A 20,171-nucleotide genomic window follows, 5' to 3' on the forward strand; every position below is an offset into this window, starting at 1 on the left:
TTTTGATGTTAATATATGTAAAATAAAGTGGTATATAGAGTTTCTAAAAATATAATGAAGATCAAACAGAGAAATGTTAAAAAAAATTGTAAAGATGATACGAGAATGCCTTGAAGTTTTGGAAATACAGACCTGAGCTATTACAGCTATTGCAGCAAATCCCAACTGATTTTCCTTCTCCAGTCTTTCTCACTTTCAATCAACCATTCATGCAATTCCTAGAATATTTTCCAATGACTTTGATAGGGTCACTCTCTTCTTCACAGACATTTGTTGAATCCCCATTTTGTACAGAGTAAAATTCAAGGTTGTTTATCTATGTTTTCATGTCTTTCATCCCTCCAACCAAACGAATCTAATTATGATTCCTAAAAATCACTTTATACTTCCTACTACTGTACATTCCCTTATGTCATTCCTCTGCTGTAAATTCCTTTTCCCTTAGTTCATATTGCCATTCAATAGGGTCTGATATGTACCAAAAACTGTACTGTTGGCCTGGACTGCAATGGCTTTCTTTTACACTTATGAGACAGCAGATAATAGGCACAGAAATAATTCATTAATTACAATGGCAGTAAGTAGTATGATAGAAAAATAGAGAGTGTTATGGAAATAAATAAATAGGACATCTGATCTAATTGAAACTGAAGGGGTGGTTTCAAAGGCTTCTTGGAGAAAATGTCATTTAAGCTGAGACCTAAGTAATTAGTAGGCGTTAGCTTAATGAAGAAATGGACAGAGAGAATAGTATGTGCAAAGGTACCAAGGTGGGGAGGATCTTGGCTCAAATATGTTAATTATTCATATTTCATATATTTATTTTGCTATGAAGAACTTTAGGTATATGTTTTCTTCTCAATAATAATGTACTGGCCTATAATATTTAATATACTTCTTACAAATACCAATTTATCGTGCAGCCTTAACTCTGTAAATTTTTTTTTGAGGCAGGCTTTTGCCCAGGCTGGAGTGCAGTGGTGTGATCACTGCTGACTGCAGCCTCAACCTCCCGGACTCAAGTGATCCGTCCACCTCAGCTTCCCAAGTAGCTGAGACTACAGGCATGTGCCACCATACCCAGCTAATTTTCATATTATTTATGGAGATGAATTTTTGCCATGTTGCCCAAGCTGGTCTTGAACTCCTGGGCTTAAGCCATTCACCTATGTCGGTCTCCCAAAGTGCTCAGATTATAGGTGTGGGCCACCATGCTCAGCCAACTATGTGAATTTTTATTTTTAAAGAGACTTAAAAAAAAATCAGTGTAGTAGTCAAAGATTAAAGATTAAAGTCAAGTCTTTTATTTATTTATTTATTTTTTTGAGGTGGAGTTTCGCTCTTGTTGCCCAAGCTGGAGTGCAATGGCATGATCTTGGCTCACTGCAACCTCTGCCTCCCAGGTTCAAGCGATTCTCCTGCCTCAGCCTCCCTAGTAGCTGGGATTACATGCGCGTGCCTCTACACTCGGCTAATTTTTTGTATTTTTAGTAGAAACGGGATTTCACCATGTTAGCCAGCCTGGTCTTGAACTCCTGACCTCAGGTGATCTGCCCACCTCGGCCTCCCAAAGTGCTGGGATTACAGGCATGAGCCATCCCACCCAGCCAGATTCAGGTCTTAAAACTATCCAGGGAATTTATATGGAAGTCCCATCTCTATATAGAAATTTATATAGATTTATATAACAATTTATTATAAATCTGTTTTGTATCTATGACCTGTATAATAATACAATATATATACCTGATTATAATCCTAAAATAAATATTTTTATTTTTCAAATGTACGGGTGCCTATATAGAGAGTACTGCTGTCAGTCAAGGCTTTTGGTTACATGCAGAGAAACCAACTCTGGCTATCTTAAGGAGAAAAATAATTTAGTTGGAGATTGAAGAATCCACAGGACAATGGAGAATAAGTCTTGGAAAATGGACAAAGACCTAAGGGAGCTAGGTGATAGGAAGGACTAGCCAGAGTCATGCTACAGGAACACACATTGGGAAGCCACTACTGTAAGACTTTCATTGTTGTTGCTGCTGCTGCCAGGCTTTAAATAATTTTCTTACTCATAGTATCTTTGTGATGCCAGTTGGAGTTCAAAGTCTAGGGTAGAAACAGCATGGCTGAGTCCTTGTTGTGGCTATAGGAGAGGATCTCCTCTCTTTGGATTCTCTCTTTTGGCCTCCCTCCAACACTCACATAAGGGATTTTCTCCAAGTAAGAAGGGGGTTTGGACTATCAAGACCTCCCCCCACTGACAAAACAAACAACTGTCTTTCCCACCTACCCATTAAAATATATTTCTAAACAGGTTCTGCATGATGATGGATAGGCATATGTTTCTGAAATATAAGGCAAAATTTTTAAAGACATCTCAAATGTCCTGGAAAGTATGTAGTTGTTGTTGTTGTTTTTTTTTTTTTTTTTTAAAAAGAAAGGTTGTGGTAGTTTATTAGAGAAAAAAATGACTTTGATTCTTTAAACTAGTCTTGAGTATACCCAAATTTTATAGTATATAGGCATCAAAAAAGAAATTTATTAGATTACGTATTTTTCTAAGAGACAGAATTACGAAAAGTGAAGGTGATTGCCAGATATACATTTGCTTATTTTTCAACATTTTTCTTTGGTAGACAAAAACGTTTTATATTTCAAATGTGTCCAAGATATTGCTATCATTTATACAAATGGATAAAAACACAAAGTACAGTAAACACACATATCCTAATTGCTTCAAAACATCTCAATAAAAAACAGTTGAAAAACATCAAATTAAGACCAGTGCTACTAATTTGGTTATGATATATGTGCACTTTTGCCAGTATCCCATAGTGTATAATTTTTTCATAGTACATTTTATGAATTACATTTCATGAATTGGTTATAAAACAAACCAAATGATGCATAAGAATGTTTCCCTATATACTGATGTGCTACATGATATTTGGAGAAAGAAATGTGTATTTGCATGAAACAACATTTGAGGAATGTTTTACTACACATAGATGCTTTTGACTCATAAGGGCTTGACTCCAGTAATAATGTCAATGTCTCCACTGTAACCACAGATAGTAACATAGCATAAAGATCAATACAGAGAGATGACTTCCAGAGACAGAAATGTTCTCATAGTCACAACAGAATAGTTATAAACATCAAATCTAGAAGGTTCTCTAGCCTAGAAATGCATGAATGTATAATACAACAAGTAACAATGTGAAAGCACTTTGTAAACTCCAGTGTAAGGAGCCTTTCTTAAGGTAGCTTTTCCTAGAAATCCATTTAATTGTTGGATTACTTTGGGCAGCGGAATTTTGATTGTCATTCATTCAGGAAGACTGTGTTTCTATTTTTGGTCCTTTCACCCACCTTTCATCCTTCACATAACTGTACAAAAGTTGAAAGTCACAAACCTATAGAAAAGTCTCAGTTTCCTACTGCAGAATTCTTGTCATTTCAGTAGTCACAGTTAAACTTGTTCTAAGTTTTTCAAATCCTCTTTTCCAGGACTTCATATGTTTTGATATTTTTAAAAATTCTTTCTTTCAACTTTCTGGAATAAGAAAACAAGAGTTTTATTTACTTGGACTGTTCTTATTTCCCCCAGGACATCTAAAAACATATAGTAAGAAAGGGAAACTGTTACAACCAAGGACCCCTTAACAGAATATTTCACACAGGATCATAGCAGAATCTTTCTGTAGTTGTCCATATTATTTTCTTTTTCAAAAGATCTGTCTTGGATAAAACAGATTATAACATGGGAGTAATCTGGTAACTTACTTTGATTATAAGTCTTGCTTGCTTCGATTTGGGATTTAGGCATCGTTGTCCTTTATTTTCTTTCAGGGTAATACTGTTAAAAGAACATACAAAAGAGTCTTAAAGTTTAGATGCAAATACATAAACAAAAAAGCCTGCACCATTGTCATCTTCAGCAAGTTCATTACTTACATCACTTCTATTTTGTCACAGTTGTTACTTGGGTAAATTATGGAGGCTTTCTCAATATCTGCCACTTTCACTGCTTTTACTCCAGGGCCTATGCAAAGACAGCGTCCTCTTTTGAACATAGGGAAACCTAGAATAGATCACAGCATTAGTTAGTAATGCATCTGATTGCAACAGATGGCTGTGGTTTATAACTGGTGGCGAACGTGAGCAGAATTTTCATTAAGGGTGAAGATAGTAATTTGTCAAATAGCACTTAACACAACTATTACTGGGAAAAGAGTTAAGTAAGATGTTGATTAATTCTCTTTAAATTTGTAAGCGAATCACTAAAAACCGGGAAGCATGAAGGAAGTTTATTGGAGGTGAAGCTTGTTTTGCCCCCTTGATTTTATCCTCAAGTATTTTCCCAGAAAGCTTGTTAACATGATCGCTATATAAAATCTTCTTAATAGACACTTAAAACTGTTGCTAAAGGCTCTTGCCAGATATTCTAGCCAAATCAAAAATTCCATGAAGTCCATAATTTCTAGTTTCAATAATCATCTCTAGTACCTTAAACACATCCATCATTTCTGTGCTAAAGCTGTGTAACTTCTAATCTGTGAGATTAAATATAACTTTATCATGTCTTTTAGGATAAAAGTGGAAGAAAAGACATTTGAAACATTAGAAAAGGAACTTATAGGTTGAGAAATAAAAAGTCCTGCTTACCTTGAACAACCGTAGTACACAATATCATAGCTAAGGCTATAGCCATGCCCTTCACACTCATGTTTGATTTTTTCTGCTGCTGCGATTGCTGCCACTGCTGCTGCTGCTGCTGCTACTTCAGCTTTGCTACTCTTCTTGGAAGGAGTAGAAATGCTGAACATGAAAGGAAATTGACAATTGGTATATATAGAGCATTTTATACACCCGCAATCCTTTTATGGCACAGGAATTTCCCTCTTTGAGTCATGCACCTTTCTTGCTTCCAAGAGTTTCTGTTTTGTTCTCTTCTAAATGCTACTGTCCCTTCCTATTTGTAGTAGTGTTGAAAGTGATAAGAATGTGAAAGCACTGTGTAAACCCAGATGGTAACCAGCCTTTTTAAGATAGCTTTTCCTAGAAATCTGTTTAATTGTGGTGGGCAGCGGAATTCTGATTGTCATTCATTCGGGAAGACTGTGTTTCTGTTTTTGGTCCTTTCACCCACCCTTCATCCTTCACATAACTATACAAAAGAATATTCTGAGAAGCTTTTTCTTTATCATCTAACTTTTTCTTTCCAGTTCAAACTCTTATGATAGATAAGGCCTATATTATTTGACACCAGATGACCTTTTCATATTTTTGCCTGTAAATGAGTGCCTAAAGAAGTTTCCCTGTGCTTCTGTATTTATGTCCATATTGTTTTGCATTTTCAACAATTTTTACTTTATATATTTTATTTATTTTGTTTTGCTTTATTTTATTTTTAAATTTAATTTAATTTAATTATTTTATTTTATAATTATTTTATTCTGCGAAGCTTTTATTACAGGCAGATGGCAGGGGCTCAGTCCTTCGCAGCTGCTTTCCTCATGGCGGTCAGGACGTTGCTCAGCTCCTCCTGCCTTCTCTTGGGGCAGATGTTTGTCCCTACCCTTTTCTTGATGAATTTGAGGGCCCGTTTGACCTTGGAGACCTTCAGTAACTCCATGCCACGCCACTCGTTAGGGGTGAAGCCACACACCTCTGGGATCATGTCCCACACAAACTTAGTGTGTTTGGTCAGGCGCCCACGGTGGTTGTGCCTGGGCTTGCTCACGTTCTTGGTCACCTTGTGGCCCTTATTGAGGCCCACTATAGGGTAGTACAGAGTCATGGCTTCTGCCCTCCAGTGGTGGCCATGGCGGAAAACTACTTTATAAATATTTTAGCACTGTTACTTAGTACATGAAGTTGTATGAGTTGTGTTAGGGATCATAAAAAAAAGTGATCCTCTTTCCTCATGTGATAGTTTTACCTCTGAGATTCTACTTTGATGTAATTCCTATCTTTTTTTGTCTTTATCTTTTCCTGTTAAGCTTCCTAAATCTTTGTTTTAAGTGTGTCACTTGTAGACATTTAAGAAAATCATATCCAAGGAGCTTTCTAATGGGTAAGCTTAATAAAATACATTTACTGTTTAACTGGTAATCTGTAATTTTTAAAATGCTTCCTTGCTGATTCTTTATGTTTTCTTTGATTTCTTTCTAACTTTAAATATGTTTTATTTAACTTTTTGAAGCAATTTTTTTTTTTTTTTTTTAATGAGATGGGTCTTACTCTGTCACCATTCTGGAGTCGAGTGGCACAATCACAGCTCACTGCAGCCCTGAACTCCTGGCCTCAAGCAGTCCTCCTGTCTTGGTCTCCCAAAGTGCTAGGATTACTGGGATGAGCCACGGTGCTTGGCCTTCCTTAAGTAATTTGAAAGGAATACACTGTTTTACATTTCGATATTCTTAAAATTCTTTAAAAAGGTTTTTACTTGAATTTTTCTAATTATTTACATCAACCATCAATAATATTTTTTTAGCTCCTATCTTTGTAACATAAGAAAATCACTGTAACTTTCTTTCAAGAATTTTTCTCCTATTTCCTAGTTTTACCTTATTACTTTTAGATTATTATTTTATCTTATTCAACTTCTTTTTTTTTTTGAGAATTACCATTTGCATTTTATCTTTAAATTATATATTTATTTAGATATAATCCTGCATTTAAATTCTTTAACAACCATGACTAATCTTTAAAACCTCTGAAAGTCTTTACAGTAGTCACCCATTAAATGAGAAATTCTAGAAATAATTCGTAAGTTTTAAATTGTGCACTTTTCTGAGTAGCATGATGAAATCTCACATCATCTTGCTCCATGACTTCATCCCATCACATAGACGTTTTATCATCTCACAGCATCACTAGAAGAGTGAGTACAGTACAATAAGATATTTGAAGAGAGACTACACAGTCACTTAACTTTATTACAGAATACTGTTGTAATTGTTCTATATATTACTATTGATGCTGTTACTGTGGCTAATGTATAAATCAAACTTTCTTATAGGTATGTATGTATAGAAAAAACTACAATATATACAGGGCTCAGTACTATCTGCAGTTTCAGGCATTCACTGGGGTCTTGGAACATATCCCCCAAAGATAAGGTGGGGGGGCTAGTATATTTTAATTAATTTCCAAGTAACTGGAATATTCTTTCCCTCTTTTCCGTTAATTCATTTGACAAATGTAAATAGAGACTAATTTTTCGTTAGTAATATGGGTAAAGTAAAAGGAATGTGTTTGTGGAGCTCATAAATCCTTATCTGCTATTATTTTTTAATGTTGCTTTTCATTTTCTCAGCGTTAGAAACACAGTAGAGCATAGTTAATAGGGGAGGCTCTGGAGTCAGTCTGTGTTCAAATCCACACTCGATTATTTATTTATTTTTGAGATGGATTCTTGCTCTGTAGCCCAGGCTGGAGTGCAGTGGTGTGATCTCGGCTCACCACAGCCTCTGCCTCCTGGATGCAAGTGATTCTCCTGCCTCAGCCTCCCAAGCAGCTGGGATTACAGGTGTGCACCACCACGCCTGGCTAATTTTTATAGTTTTAGTAGAGATGATGTTTTGCCATGTTGGCCAGGCTGGTCTCGAACTCCTAACCTCAGGTGATCCTGCCGCCTCAGCCTCCCAAAGTGCTGAGATTACCGGCGTGAGCCACTGTGCCCAGCCCACATTCAATTATTTATGAACAAGTTACCTCAACTTTTTGAGGCTGTTTGCTCATCTATAGACTGGGGATAATAATAGTACCTTTTTTTTTTTTTTTTCCTTTTGAGATGGCATTTCTCTGTGTCACCCAGGCTGTAGTGCAGTGGCGTGATCTCAGCTTACTGCAACCTCCGCTTCCTGGGTTCAAGCGATTCTCCTGCTTCAGCCTCCCAAGTAGCTGGGATTACAGGCATGTGTCACCACGCCCAGCCAATTTTTATATTTTTAGTAGAGATGGGGTTTCACCATGTTGGCCAGGCTGGTCTCAACCCCCTTTTTCATAGGGCTGTTATAAACTAGGTATTAAAAGAGGTAATGCATATTAATCATTTAGAAAAATATGTGGCACTTGAAATGTATTAACTGCTATTACTATTATCAGTGTCCTTTTCTGAATTGGCATACCACATCTAGCTTGTTTTCAGCTGTTTTTCAGCATTAACACAAACACAACCACTTAATAAAAGATTAGTTGACATTGTTATAGCATATCAAAATATTTTAAATTATAATAACCATGAATATAAAAATAGCACACTAATCATAAAAATCACTTACAGAAAGTGCATGAATGCAATAGCATAGTTCAAATAATACAGACAATAGTGAATATTTCTGCTTACTAGCTAAAGTTGTGTTGTCATATAGCTTTGGGGTAAGAGAATTTCTTAAATAGGGATTCTTAATTAATTTTTTTAAAAGACCCTGGAATTGATATTATTAAACATATTTTTACATTATACTGTTTTAAATAGAAAATAGACATAATTCAAATTTACATAAAACATGACTAAACTCTTCCTTTTGCCTTCACGTGTGAATTACTATTTAGCTGTGTAGAAAAACTGTGGATCACAATTTTCTCCTTCAGTACTCTGCTGGGAGTCCTGGAATGTATCCCCCAAGGATAACGAGGGGGCTACTGTATTTTATTTTCTAGTGTTTTATTTTCTTCCTTACTGCAAAGGTAATATCTGATATATTAAAAAAAATTAGAGCTGGGCATGGTGGCTCACGCCTGTAATCCCAGCAGTTTGGGAGACCGAGGCAGGCGGATCACTTGAGGTCAGGAGTTCGAGACCAGCCTGGCCAACATGATGAAACCCTGTCTCTTCTAAAAATACAAAAATTAACTGGGTGTGGTGGTGCATGCCTGTAATTCCAGCTACTTGCAAGGTTGAGGCAGGAGAATCACTTGAACCCAGGAGGTGGAAGTTGCAGCCAGCCAAGATTGCATCACTGCACTCCAGCCTAGGTGACACAGTGAGACTCCGTCTCAAAAAAACAAAAAGCTAAACATTAGAACATATGTAATAAGAAGAACCTTACCACCAGAGATGACCACTATTTTAGTTTTCTTCCCTCTGGATGGATACACACATACACTGGATACACACACACACACACACACACACACACACACACATTTCACCTAATAAGTGCTGTATCAGACTATATCAGGTTCCCCCACGCTGCCCCGCCATGTGTCAGGGACTATAAAGATACTTCAGAAGGAGACAGAGGAGAAGACAGGGAGAAAAAAAAATTCTTCCTTTTCCTCTGTGAGGAAGACTACTGCATAATCTTCCTCACAGAGGCTGCTGCTTGTGTATGACCCTAGAGGAGGGGGCTATCCTTTGCCCATGTAGACACATCTTTGTCTGCTTTTCCTCAGAGCTAAATTAGTTTGAAAACTGAGGGAGGTTTATTTAGTTCTTCACTTCTTCAGGTGATAGATCCAAGATTATGCAGAGTAAGGAGAGGGATTGGTTTTGTGCTGTAACCTTTTCACTTCATCTCCTTGAACCACTAAATAAGCCTAATTAGGCTTTAGCAGGTGCTAATATGGTTGCTCTCTCCTTCTATAACACACTCTCTCTCTCTTTACTGCTCTTCCTCCCAGTTGTTCCTGCCTTAGAGTTTCCTGGAAAGCACTACTCTTTTCTATAGTAGTTCATTTGTTCATTTACTCATTCATTCAGCAAATGTTTATTTTAGATGTCTGTCACATGTCTGGCACTCTTTTGGGTATTAGAGATAGAACAGTGAACAAAACTCACCAAGTTCTTTCCGTGTGTTGCAAATTTCAGAACCTTCTGCCTTATTGTAGAAGTTAGTCTGCCTGATTTCTGCTGGCTCTGTAGATGTGTGGGGTCAGACGTGTCTTCAGGATTGTGACTTGTTCTGGCTCTATACTCTCTGACATCACATGAGGAAGATTACCTTCTTTCACAGCATCTCCTCATCTGGTGAGCCTGAGAGATCCCTATTTTTTATATTGGTATAATACGGTTTTTCTAGCATGGAATGCACTTTCCTCTCTTTTGAATCCTTTCCTTCCTTTTAGTCTTGATGTCTTCATGAAGTCTTTTTCATTACATCGTGGTGTCTTCTTGTCCTTTATACTTTGTAGAACTTACTGTCTTTTCTAACTTTATCCAGTAGAAATATAATGCAACGCATGTACATAATTTTAAATATTCTGATAGCCACATTTAGAAAGTAAAAAGAAACAGATGAAATTAATTTAAATATATTTTCTATAATTAAGCACAAAAATATATTATCATTTCAATGTGTAATCAACGTGGATATAAAAATATTAAACGAAATATTTTACCTTTTATTACTAAGTCTTCAAATTGAACTAGCTACATTTCAGATGCTTGATAATATGTGTTTAGTGGCTACCATATTGGACAGTGAAGGTCTAGTTATTCATTTGGCATGTATTATATGCTGACTCCATACTTATTTTAAACTAAAGCTGAGGTTGGAGAGGCAGAGAGATAACTGTCAAACTCCTGTAAATTTCCCTAGTTGCTTTCTTCCTTCTCTAAGTCATAATATCTCATTGCTCTTTTTCTTTGATTAAATGCAAAAAAGATCAGATACATTCTCTGTGTTTAGTAGTGTTGGCCTTTTTTGTTGTTTCCAGAATTGGACTATTTTACTTTATTTTCCCAGGTTCACCTACTAAAATAAGCTTTGCTTTTAATTTAAAGACGTAGGAGCATCCCAGGAGATGATGGAATACCAGTTTCCATAAGTAATCACTCTTTCAGCTTAAACAATCTGTAATCTGTGATTCTTCTGAATTTTTTTTTTTTTTTTTTTTTTTTTTGAGACGGAGTCTCACTCTGTCGCCCAGGCTGGAGTGCAGTGGCCGGGTCTCAGCTCACTGCAAGCTCCGCCTCCCGGGTTCACGCCATTCTCCTGCCTCAGCCTCCGGAGTAGCTGGGACTACAGGCGCCTGCCACCTCGCCCGGCTGGTTTTTTGTATTTTTAGTAGAGACGGGGTTTCACCATGTTAGCCAGGATGGTCTCGATCTCCTGACCTTGTGATCCGCCCGTCTCGGCCTCCCAAAGTGCTGGGATTACAGGCTTGAGCCACCGCACCCGGCCGATTCTTCTGAAATTTTATTAATGCTCCCAAATTAGCCAATTAATGTAGAATTTTAAAATGTTTCCAAGTTAGAGGAGATTAATGTAAGCTATTTAAAAATAATTTCCAACTCACCATTCACCAGGTCTCTGAATAATATATTGCCTGACAAAAGAAAAAAAGGTAGTATCAAGGATATTTTGTTCAGTTAAGTTAGTGAAAAGTGGGTTACAAATGGATACTAATGTTTCCATTTATTATAAACGAGTATGATTTAAAAGAATCCTGTTTTGAGTGTTAGAAGGCAGGTGACTCACTCCTAGGGAAGAGGTTGCCAGGCATGTAATAGACACCTAAAATAATGTAGATAGACTGAACAGATTAATGTAGAATCCTAAATTCTTAAAAGTACAGTAGTATAGTACCTGATGTTCTTTTATACAGGGACTTAGGCATGCCAATGAATTTAGGGAGCTGCCAGTGGATTTTTTTTTTTTTTTTGAGAGCTCTTAAATAGAATACTACTGTGAGTTTCTTGTAATATTATTAAAATAAAACCCAGAAATTAGACAGATTCTGCAGGCTATATTCAAGGTAGCCATTAGGCACTGGGTAAGGCTCTATTTTTTCCCCCAAAACTTGGAGTAAATTGTATAAATAACATTCAAATCATTAAGACATTGAGGAATAGTGCATGTTTTATTGCCACTGAAAAGAGTTTCAAAGTGACGATGAATTTTTGTTTTAGACCTGCTCTATCGCCCAGGCTGGAGTATAATGGCGCGATCTCAGCTGTCCGCAGCATCTGCCTCCCAGGCACAAATCATCTTCCCACCTCAGCCTCCTGAGTAGCTGGGACTATGGGAAGACACCTCCACAGCCAGCTAATGTTTTTGTATTTCTGGTAGAGATGGGGTTTCACCATGTTGCCCAGGCTGATCTTGAATTCCTGGGCCCACGTGGTCTTCCCACCTCAGCCTCCCAAAGTGCTGGGATTACTGGCATAAGCCACTGTACCTGGCTGACAATGAATTTTAAATAAGGATGTTTCCGAGTTTATGTTGTATCTCTTTTTTTTTTTTTTTTTTTTGAGACAGAGTTTCACTCTTGCTGCCAGGGCTGGAGTGGAGTGCAATGGCGCGATCTCAGCTCACTGCAACCTCCGCCTGCTGGGTTCAAGCCTTTCTCCAGCCTCAGCCTGCCAAGTAGCTGGGATTACGGGCACCTGCCACCACGCCCAGCTAATTTTTTTTGTATTTTTATTAGAGACAGGGTTTCACCATACTCATGCCTGTAATCCCAGCACTTTGGGAGGCTTAGGTAGGCAGATCACTTGAGGTCAGGATTTCGAGACCAGCCTGGCCACTATGCTTTATCTCTTTCTGGGACTTTGACATAAGAAGAGATTTCCAAAGGTTGTATTCTGCTAATGTAGTCTGGTATTTGAGAATGAGATATACCAGCGCTCACATTTTATAAGGACGACTTCATCCTTGATATTTGCTACCCCAAACATTGCAGTCTCAAGTGCATGCACAAAAGAAGGGCCAGTTTTTAGTGACTACCCTATCACCATAGGGACCTTCTCATGCTTGAGAGTGCCACTGGTGGCCATCTACCTTTCCTTGTCAGTATACATTTGGGGGATACAAATATAATTTTGTTACATTGATATATTGCATAGTGGTGAAATTAGGGCTTCTAGTGTATCCATCACCAGAATAATGTACATTGTACCCATTAAGTAGTTTGTCATCATCCACCACCCCCAACCCTTCCAAGTCTCCATTGTCTATCATTCCATACTCTATGTGTACACATTATTTAGCTTCCACTTATAAGTGAAAACATGTGTGTACCCAATTTCTTTTTTCTTTTTTCTTTTTTTTAAGACAGAGTCAAAAAAAAAAAAAAAAGAGTCTTGCTCTGTCACCCAGGCTGGAGTGCAGGGGCACGATCTCGGCTTGCTGCAACTCCTGCCTCCCAGATTCAAGCAATTCTCGTGCCTCAGCCTCCCAAGTTGCTAGGATTACAGGCCTGTGCCACCGCACCAGGCTAATTTTTGTATTTTTAGTAGAGACGGGGTTTCACCATGTTAGCAAGGCTGGTCTCAGACTCCTGGTCTTAAGCCATCTACCTGCCTCGGCCTCCCAAAATGCTGGGATTATAGACATGAGCCCTTGCGCCCAGCTGGTGTGTACCAAATTTCTGATGTTAAAGGAAAGGCAGTTATTTGTTCCCTGAAAGTTGAGCATAAAAAGAAGAAATAAGCTTTAGTTTCCAGTGGTTAAGGATTTGAAAAATAGTTACTGGTAGTTCAGTTTACTTTGCTTTTTAACTCTGCCTATTCATGCTGATCACATACAGGTTATCTCTATCTTATTACTGGAATTGGATTGTTTCTCATTGGCTTAATTAAATTTATTGCACAGGAGGAGTCTTCCTGAAACATTTAAGCTATACCTGATTTATTAACTACGGCTCTGTCATTTTCTTATAAATTAATTAAGAGTTTGATCTACCGTTCCTCTTCTGAAAAGAAAACAGTGTTTCTCTACCTTTTTGGTAGAAGAGTTATTTAAAAAAACAGCTATTAATTGTCTCTTTTTTCAACCTGGCAAAGCACAGTATATAAATATTATTTGTTTTATCTCTAACCAAATTTAATTGCCTTGGAATGTTACTTTTTACATTTAGTTAAGAAGCGGGGTCAGGGGACAGCAGCAATGAAAAACACAGGAATTCCTTTCTGGGATGAAACGGGAGTGAAAGGCGTCTCAAAGGTCTGACAGTGTAACTCCCAGACCCAAGCCTCCCTGGAAAATAGAAAATGCAAAAGAAGATTAGAGCAGAAGACTAAATGTGGAACAATTTGGGATAAATAATATCTGACGGTCCTGGTGAGAAAGCAATTAAGAAAGAAGGTGTCTAGAGCCCCATTTAATTTACATTTCATTGAATAACAGGAGAATGCTTATTGTGAGACTTGTTAAAACTTGTATTTTGTTGGTAAAGTTTATCCTCTATTTCCCCATTGTGATTTGTAATAGTAACCCTTAGAAAATTTCAGAATAGGCCAGGCACAGTGGCTCACGCCTGTAATCCTAGCACTTTGGGAGGCCGAGGCAGGCAGATCACAAGGTCAGGAGTTCAAGACCAGCCTGGCCAATATGGTGAAACCCCGTCTCTACTAAAAATACAAAAATTAGCCGGGCGTGGTGGCGGGCGCCTGTAGTCCCAACTACTTGGGAGGCTGAGGCAGGAGAATTGCCTGAACCCGGGAGACAGAGGTTGCAGTGAGCCAAGATCGTGCCACTACACTCCAGTCTGGGCGACAGAGCGAGACTGTGTCTCAAAAAAAAAAAAAAAAAAAAAAGAAAAAAAATTTCAGAACAGCCAATGTTTATTCCAGGGACTGGATAAAAAGGGAGAAGCCTGTGCTCTTTTCTGCATTTAGCTGTGATAAACAGAATCTCTGATCTGAGGCAGTAACTGATGTCAGTGCAATAGGTAGCCAGCAGGTCAACTCCTGTCCCTAAGGATTTATACCAGATGAAGGTCTTGTGGAAACAGGAAAGGATAGAGAAGGAGGCAGTGAAACTACTTTAAGACTTCAGTGACAGTGCTGCTCCCTCAGTGCCATCCCTCTACCCCACTGCCTTTCTCCTTCTTTAGCTTTTGTTCTAAATAATTTCCTAGAGTCCCAGTAACCCTAAGTGTTATCTCTCTGCTCATTCTAGGTCCCTTTCCTTCCAGAACCCTTGAAGTTTGAGTTTACATTTTTGCAAGGATGCCAGGGATTAGCCCAGTTAGTAGGTCAAGCTTCTAAGGGTTAAATGAGTGGAGGGAGACTTTTTACCTCTACCTGTGGGGTCTTCCTAAAATCTGATGAATATGCAGAGCCCAAAGCTGAGTCTGGAAAGTCAGAGAGGCCTGTGAACATATTCTAAAACTAAGGACTCCAAAAATAGGTCCTAAAAACCAGGAATCAAGGGTTAGGGGAAGAGAAAAAGAGTTGCAGGTTTAGAATAAGGGGGCAGCAGACCTGGAAATTGCCAAGAAGCAGCATTATAGCTTAATAGCATCAGAGTAATGGGAGGATGGGGTGGGGGTGGACGATGTGTGCGAAGAGACCAGGAAAGGTGCCAAGTTCCTGTTGCCTATCAGTCTGAGGAGGAGAAATAAATGTATTCCTGACATCTCACGTTGAGATTTAGAATACTTTTCTCTCTAGAAAAAAAATACATACTAGATTAGATTTCCAGGCTAGCCTGCTAAAATAGTTTCCTCATAATGAACTTGAAATACAGATTCTAAGTATCATGAGAAAAATCTTGGTAGAAAACAGTGCGTTATCAAATGAACTTTTGAATTAGTTTCTACTAATAAGAGGGGAATCACCTATCAATTAGAATTAAAGAAGAGTTAGCCATACTTTAGTATTTTATCATGGCTTACACATATTTATTAAGATTATTTACTATTCTTTAAAAAGTTTAAAAAATAATAGTGACACTTTTGAAGAGCATTGATTAATTATTTTATCAAATATCCCTCAATTTGTCTTATCTGACATTTTCTCATAATTGGAATAAGGTTTTGTATTTTTGGCATGAAAACTACAAAATTATGTTTTCTTTTCAGTATGTTGTATCAGGGTTCATAATATTGTTATGTGTTATTATTAGTGATGTTTACCTTGATTGTTTTATTACATTTGCCATCTACTAGGAAATACCTTACAGGTTGGAGGAGACTTAGGAGAAATAACTAAATGCAGTGTGGGTTCTGATAGGAACCTAGAAAAAGGACATTAGTGGCAAAATTGGTGAAATTAAAATAAGGTCTAAAGTTTAGTTAACAATATTCCAATGTTCCAATTGGTTCCAAGTACCAATGTTCATTTCCTGTTCTAGATAATTGTACTGTGGTCATAAAAGATGTTAACATTAGGGGAAGAGGAGTGAAGGAAATAAAGGTACTATCTGTACTGTTTTCTGTAAATCTAATATTAACTCAAAATAAAAAGTTAAAAAATAATGCTATGTAACACTTACATAGTGCTTCCTATTTACCACATGTACTCTGCATCTATTAACTCTGGTTCCTTTCAACAACCCTGTGAGGGGAACTGCTGTTATCTCCATTTGTCATATGAGGAGACCTAGATACAGAGAGGTAAGAAGCATGTCCAATGTCACATGGCTGTGAATTGGTCACATAGCTAGAAAGTGGCTGAGTTGGGATTTGAACTGAAGCACTTTGGATCCAGAAATCAATTACAGTGTACTGGCTTTCAATGCACATAGTTTAAAAAGATTCAGTTATACTCTTCTCTGAAGCAATCTCTGTTACAAGTTTTTGGCTTTTCTTTTAATCCTTCAAGGAAGAACTTACTTTCGAACATTGATAGGAAGGCAACTCACTTTGGTTTTAATTTGCAATATTCAAAGCTATGCTATGGCCGTGTTTTAGTCTCTCTTCAGAATCTTCTCATGGCGTGCTAACAATTGTAGATAGCAACTGTGTTAGAAACTCGGGAATCCCATCTGAGTTGGTCAAAGTCTGCGAGTAAATTGCTAATTGCTCATAACTACTATGTTATGATTAAGTACAGTATGATTAAGTAGACTAAAACTTCATTCGGAATTTAACCAAATTCTGCAGTTGCTCTCCTGAGTACTTTGATTAGTATGAATGCTTTTTTCATTTTACTATTGAAATTACATTTTTTAACTCAAAAACTGCCAGCTGTTGTAACAATGGCTTTGTTTGTAGTCTTTAAAATTGAAGAAAGAGTACGACGTGAATTACTATATATTAGACCTTTGAGAGTCTGAATGAATTGCTTGAGTTTGGTCTGATTAGTGTACCTAATGTAGAGACTGAGCTTCCTTAAATTGCCAGAGGTGTAAAGTTTCACAAGGTACTGGTTGCTGTAAAGGAAGACTGACTTTGAGTTAAATAGAAAGTTGATAAAAATGCATATATTGACAGTTACTGACTCAGTAAGCTTTATAATTCTAGGAATCACTGCTGATTCATATGTTTAGATATACTCATTTCTATCTTTCTGTTTCCTAGGCCAAAAAGAAAAAAGAAAACCAATATTTAAGAGGTGAGAAAAGTAACAGGAATTTCCTATCTATTTATACACATACACACAAACACAAGCCTGTAGCCTTTGCTGCAGAAGCAGCTTGTCTTTCGTTCCATAGTTAGGGCATTTTTTTTTCTGTGCGTTGAATTAAAATTTGTAAACAGCAGGAATTGTGGCTTGTTAAAAGAAAAACCTTAGACAAATTAAATTTAGTAGAGCTTAATTGAGCAAAGAATGATTTGTGAATCGGGCAGCCCCTGAAACAGAATAGAGAGGCTCCAGAGCTGCTGTGTGGTGAAAGAAGAGTATGGATAGAAAAAGGAAAGTGATGAAGAGAAAATGGAAGTGAGGTACACAAACAGCTGGATTGATTACAGCTTGAAGTTTGCCTTATCTGAGCATAGTTTGAATAGTTGGCTGCCCTTGATTGGCCGAAACTTAGTGATTGGCACAAGAGTAGATTACAGTCTGTTTACACATCCAGTTAGGTTACAGTTCACTGTGTATGAAGAAACCTTTAGGTTATAGTTCACAAGGTATGGAGAAACGTTTAGACTGAACTTAAGCTGTATAAAGAGACAGTTTTAGGCTAAACTTAATTTAACAGGCTTTTCGGTTGCCTTTGGATTGGTGGGGCAGGGGAAGAATCTAATAGCAGATATTTGCTTTGGAAGGTCCAAAGATCAATTTTGTTTTCTTGCTGTCTTCTCGTTATTTTCTCTTTTTTTTTTTTTTTTTTGCGTAAGCTTTCCTTGCCTCTCCAGTCCTTTTCTCTATCTTTACTTTTTGATTGACTGTAATATGGAATTGAATTTTTTTAAAAAATCTGTAAAATTTATTTTTAAAAGTTTATTTCTTGGTCTTGCATTTAAAAGGCTGTGAATTGAACCTTTCTTCTTTCTTTAACTAAAAAAAACCTGTAATTAAGTGGCTTTTTGCTTAAATATGTTCTCAACTGATTTTTCTCCTTGTAGGTACCTTAAAGGAAAAAGAAATGTACTTTCAGTACTCTCATTACATATTCAGGCAATCCCAATTTGTATGGACAACTCAGTTGAAGTAACAAGTGACTCTGACAATTTAGAGAAATGAATTAGTAAAGTTTAGTAGCATTAAGCACAGGAGGATTTACTTAAGAGAAAAAGCAGGCAAACTTTATAAACACAAGTTGGAGAACTATCAAGTTCGTACATGTCTGACAGAGATGAAGAATACAGAATAAACCACTGGCCAAATATAAGTTAGATATTTAACACTAACACATAAAATTAGCAAAGAGGATGTTGTGGATTTATATGGAAGAAATCTGTTTGTGAGTCACTGGTTAGGAAATCAGAACCTACTTTCCTATAGATGTTAAATGGTGAGAGTCATTGTTCAGCCTGAGAGGTCCCTCCAGGGCAAGGAACCTTGTCTGATTTATCTTCCATCTCACCCTGTTGCCTGGCATGGAGTCAGGTCTTAATAGACTCATTTCCGTAGTTCTTGGCTTATAAAGTCTAATTAACATATAAGATACCCCAAATTCAAGCCTTTGTCCTGTTTTCTTCTTAACCTACTGATGTCAGATATTTTTCTATTTTGGAACATAATACTGTTGTGGAATATTGTGGAATCATAAGTTACTGATTAAGTTACTGATATCGTAAGTACATTAGTAATATATAACCAAACCCAAAGAACCCTTTTTATTTCGTATCAGTTTGATTTCTTCTGGCCTGTGACAATCAACTGTTTTCTCTCTCATGAAAACCTCATGAAAATCTCTTTTCTTGAGGCTTCTTATTCTCCTTCTCAATCTCCTTCTTGGAATCTTACCTCTCTCTGCACCTAAATGCTAGTGTTCTTTAGGGTATTATGCTCTCTATCTGCAAGCTTGCACACCTATTGGCTAACATGGTAGGCAGAATAATTATTCCCCAAAGATTTCCATGCCCTAATTCCTGGAATCTGTGAATATGTTATATTACATGGCAAAAGGAACACTGGACTTATACTTATGGACCTCAAAATACATATATATATATATATTGGGTGGACCCAGTGTATAACATGGGCACTTAAAAGTGGAAGAGGAAGACAGAGCAGTCAGTCAGAGAGACGCAGGGGAAGAGGCAGGAGATATTTGAGTATGAGAGGGATTCCACTTGCTGTTGTTGGCTTTGAAGATGGAGAAAGAGGACCGCACACCAAGGAATGTGGGTGGCCTCTGGAGTCTGTGAATAACCCTCAGCTGACAGCCAACAGGGAAACACAGGTCTCAATCTTAAGTCTTCAAGGAACTGCATTCTGCTAACAACCTGAATGAGCAAAGAAATTGATTCTCTTTTAGACCCTCAGAAAGTAACTTAGCCCTGTCAACACCTTGATTTTAGCCTACAGAGTTCTATGTTAGGCTTATGATTTGGGAACTTTAAGATAAGAAATGTGTATTATTTTAAGCCACTAAGTCATGATAATTTGCCACAGCAACAGTAACAAACTATTGCAGCTAATGACTCTCAAATTTAAATTACTATCTCAGATCTTTCTATGAACTATAGTCAGTTGCCTATTGAATAGCTTCTCTACAGTATCTGGCTGGGACCTCAGACTCGTTACATTGAGATGAAACTCTTTTCCCTAAAACCTGCTCATATTTTTTTCTTGATGTTGCTCCTAACCATTCAGACTCCTTAGCCAGAAATCTGGGGGTCACTATAAACTCCTTTTCTCATATGCTATTTCTCTACACATCCCTACTCTATATAATTGATACCAAATCGTTTTGATTTGGAGTTTATCACTGATTTAGGTCAAGCTCCCACCACTTCTCACTTGGATTTATCAGGTAATCTCCCAACACATCTTCCTGCCTCTGGTTAAAATGTCTTGGTAACTCATTCTTGTGTTCTATGAAAGTGACCTTTTCAATCAGATTATGTTTCTCCTCTACTTCATGGTTTCCCATTGC

The 20,171-nt window shown here is 37.4% G+C and overlaps 3 protein-coding genes across 10 annotated transcripts in view; 1 reads left to right on the plus strand and 2 right to left on the minus strand.

Moving 5' to 3' along the window:
- The window catches only part of LOC105477265 (ADP-ribosyltransferase 3 (inactive)), a 106,753-nt gene that overhangs the window by 31,998 nt on the left and 54,584 nt on the right, over positions 1–20,171 (plus strand). Inside the window, exon 2 of one of the 7 annotated variants that reach the window (XM_071093516.1) lies at positions 17,203–17,236. The exons of the other annotated variants lie outside the window; for them this stretch is intronic. The gene's annotated coding sequence lies outside the window, so the exon portion shown is untranslated. The remainder of the gene's footprint in view (positions 1–17,202; positions 17,237–20,171) is intronic. 7 annotated transcript variants of the gene reach the window in all.
- Positions 2,431–4,896, minus strand: LOC105477264 (C-X-C motif chemokine ligand 11). Of its 2 annotated transcripts, none has more exons than XM_011733691.2 (4): positions 4,669–4,886; positions 3,958–4,084; positions 3,787–3,859; positions 2,431–3,556 (listed from the first exon to the last, which is right to left on the minus strand). In XM_011733691.2, exons 1-4 carry the CDS (start codon positions 4,727–4,729, stop codon positions 3,533–3,535), a joined length of 285 nt encoding a protein of 94 aa, XP_011731993.1. In that variant the 5' UTR covers positions 4,730–4,886; the 3' UTR covers positions 2,431–3,532. The 2 variants fall into 2 exon arrangements, with proteins under 2 accessions (XP_011731993.1, XP_024647157.1); XM_024791389.2 differs by having other exon boundaries at positions 2,500–3,552; positions 4,669–4,896.
- Positions 5,495–5,803, minus strand: LOC105477382 (large ribosomal subunit protein eL36-like). Its single transcript, XM_071092642.1, has one exon. It carries the CDS (start codon positions 5,801–5,803, stop codon positions 5,495–5,497), a length of 309 nt encoding a protein of 102 aa, XP_070948743.1.

Source organism: Macaca nemestrina, chromosome 3 (assembly GCF_043159975.1).
Source record: "Macaca nemestrina isolate mMacNem1 chromosome 3, mMacNem.hap1, whole genome shotgun sequence".
In the NCBI taxonomy this organism is placed as follows: domain Eukaryota; kingdom Metazoa; phylum Chordata; class Mammalia; order Primates; family Cercopithecidae; genus Macaca; species Macaca nemestrina.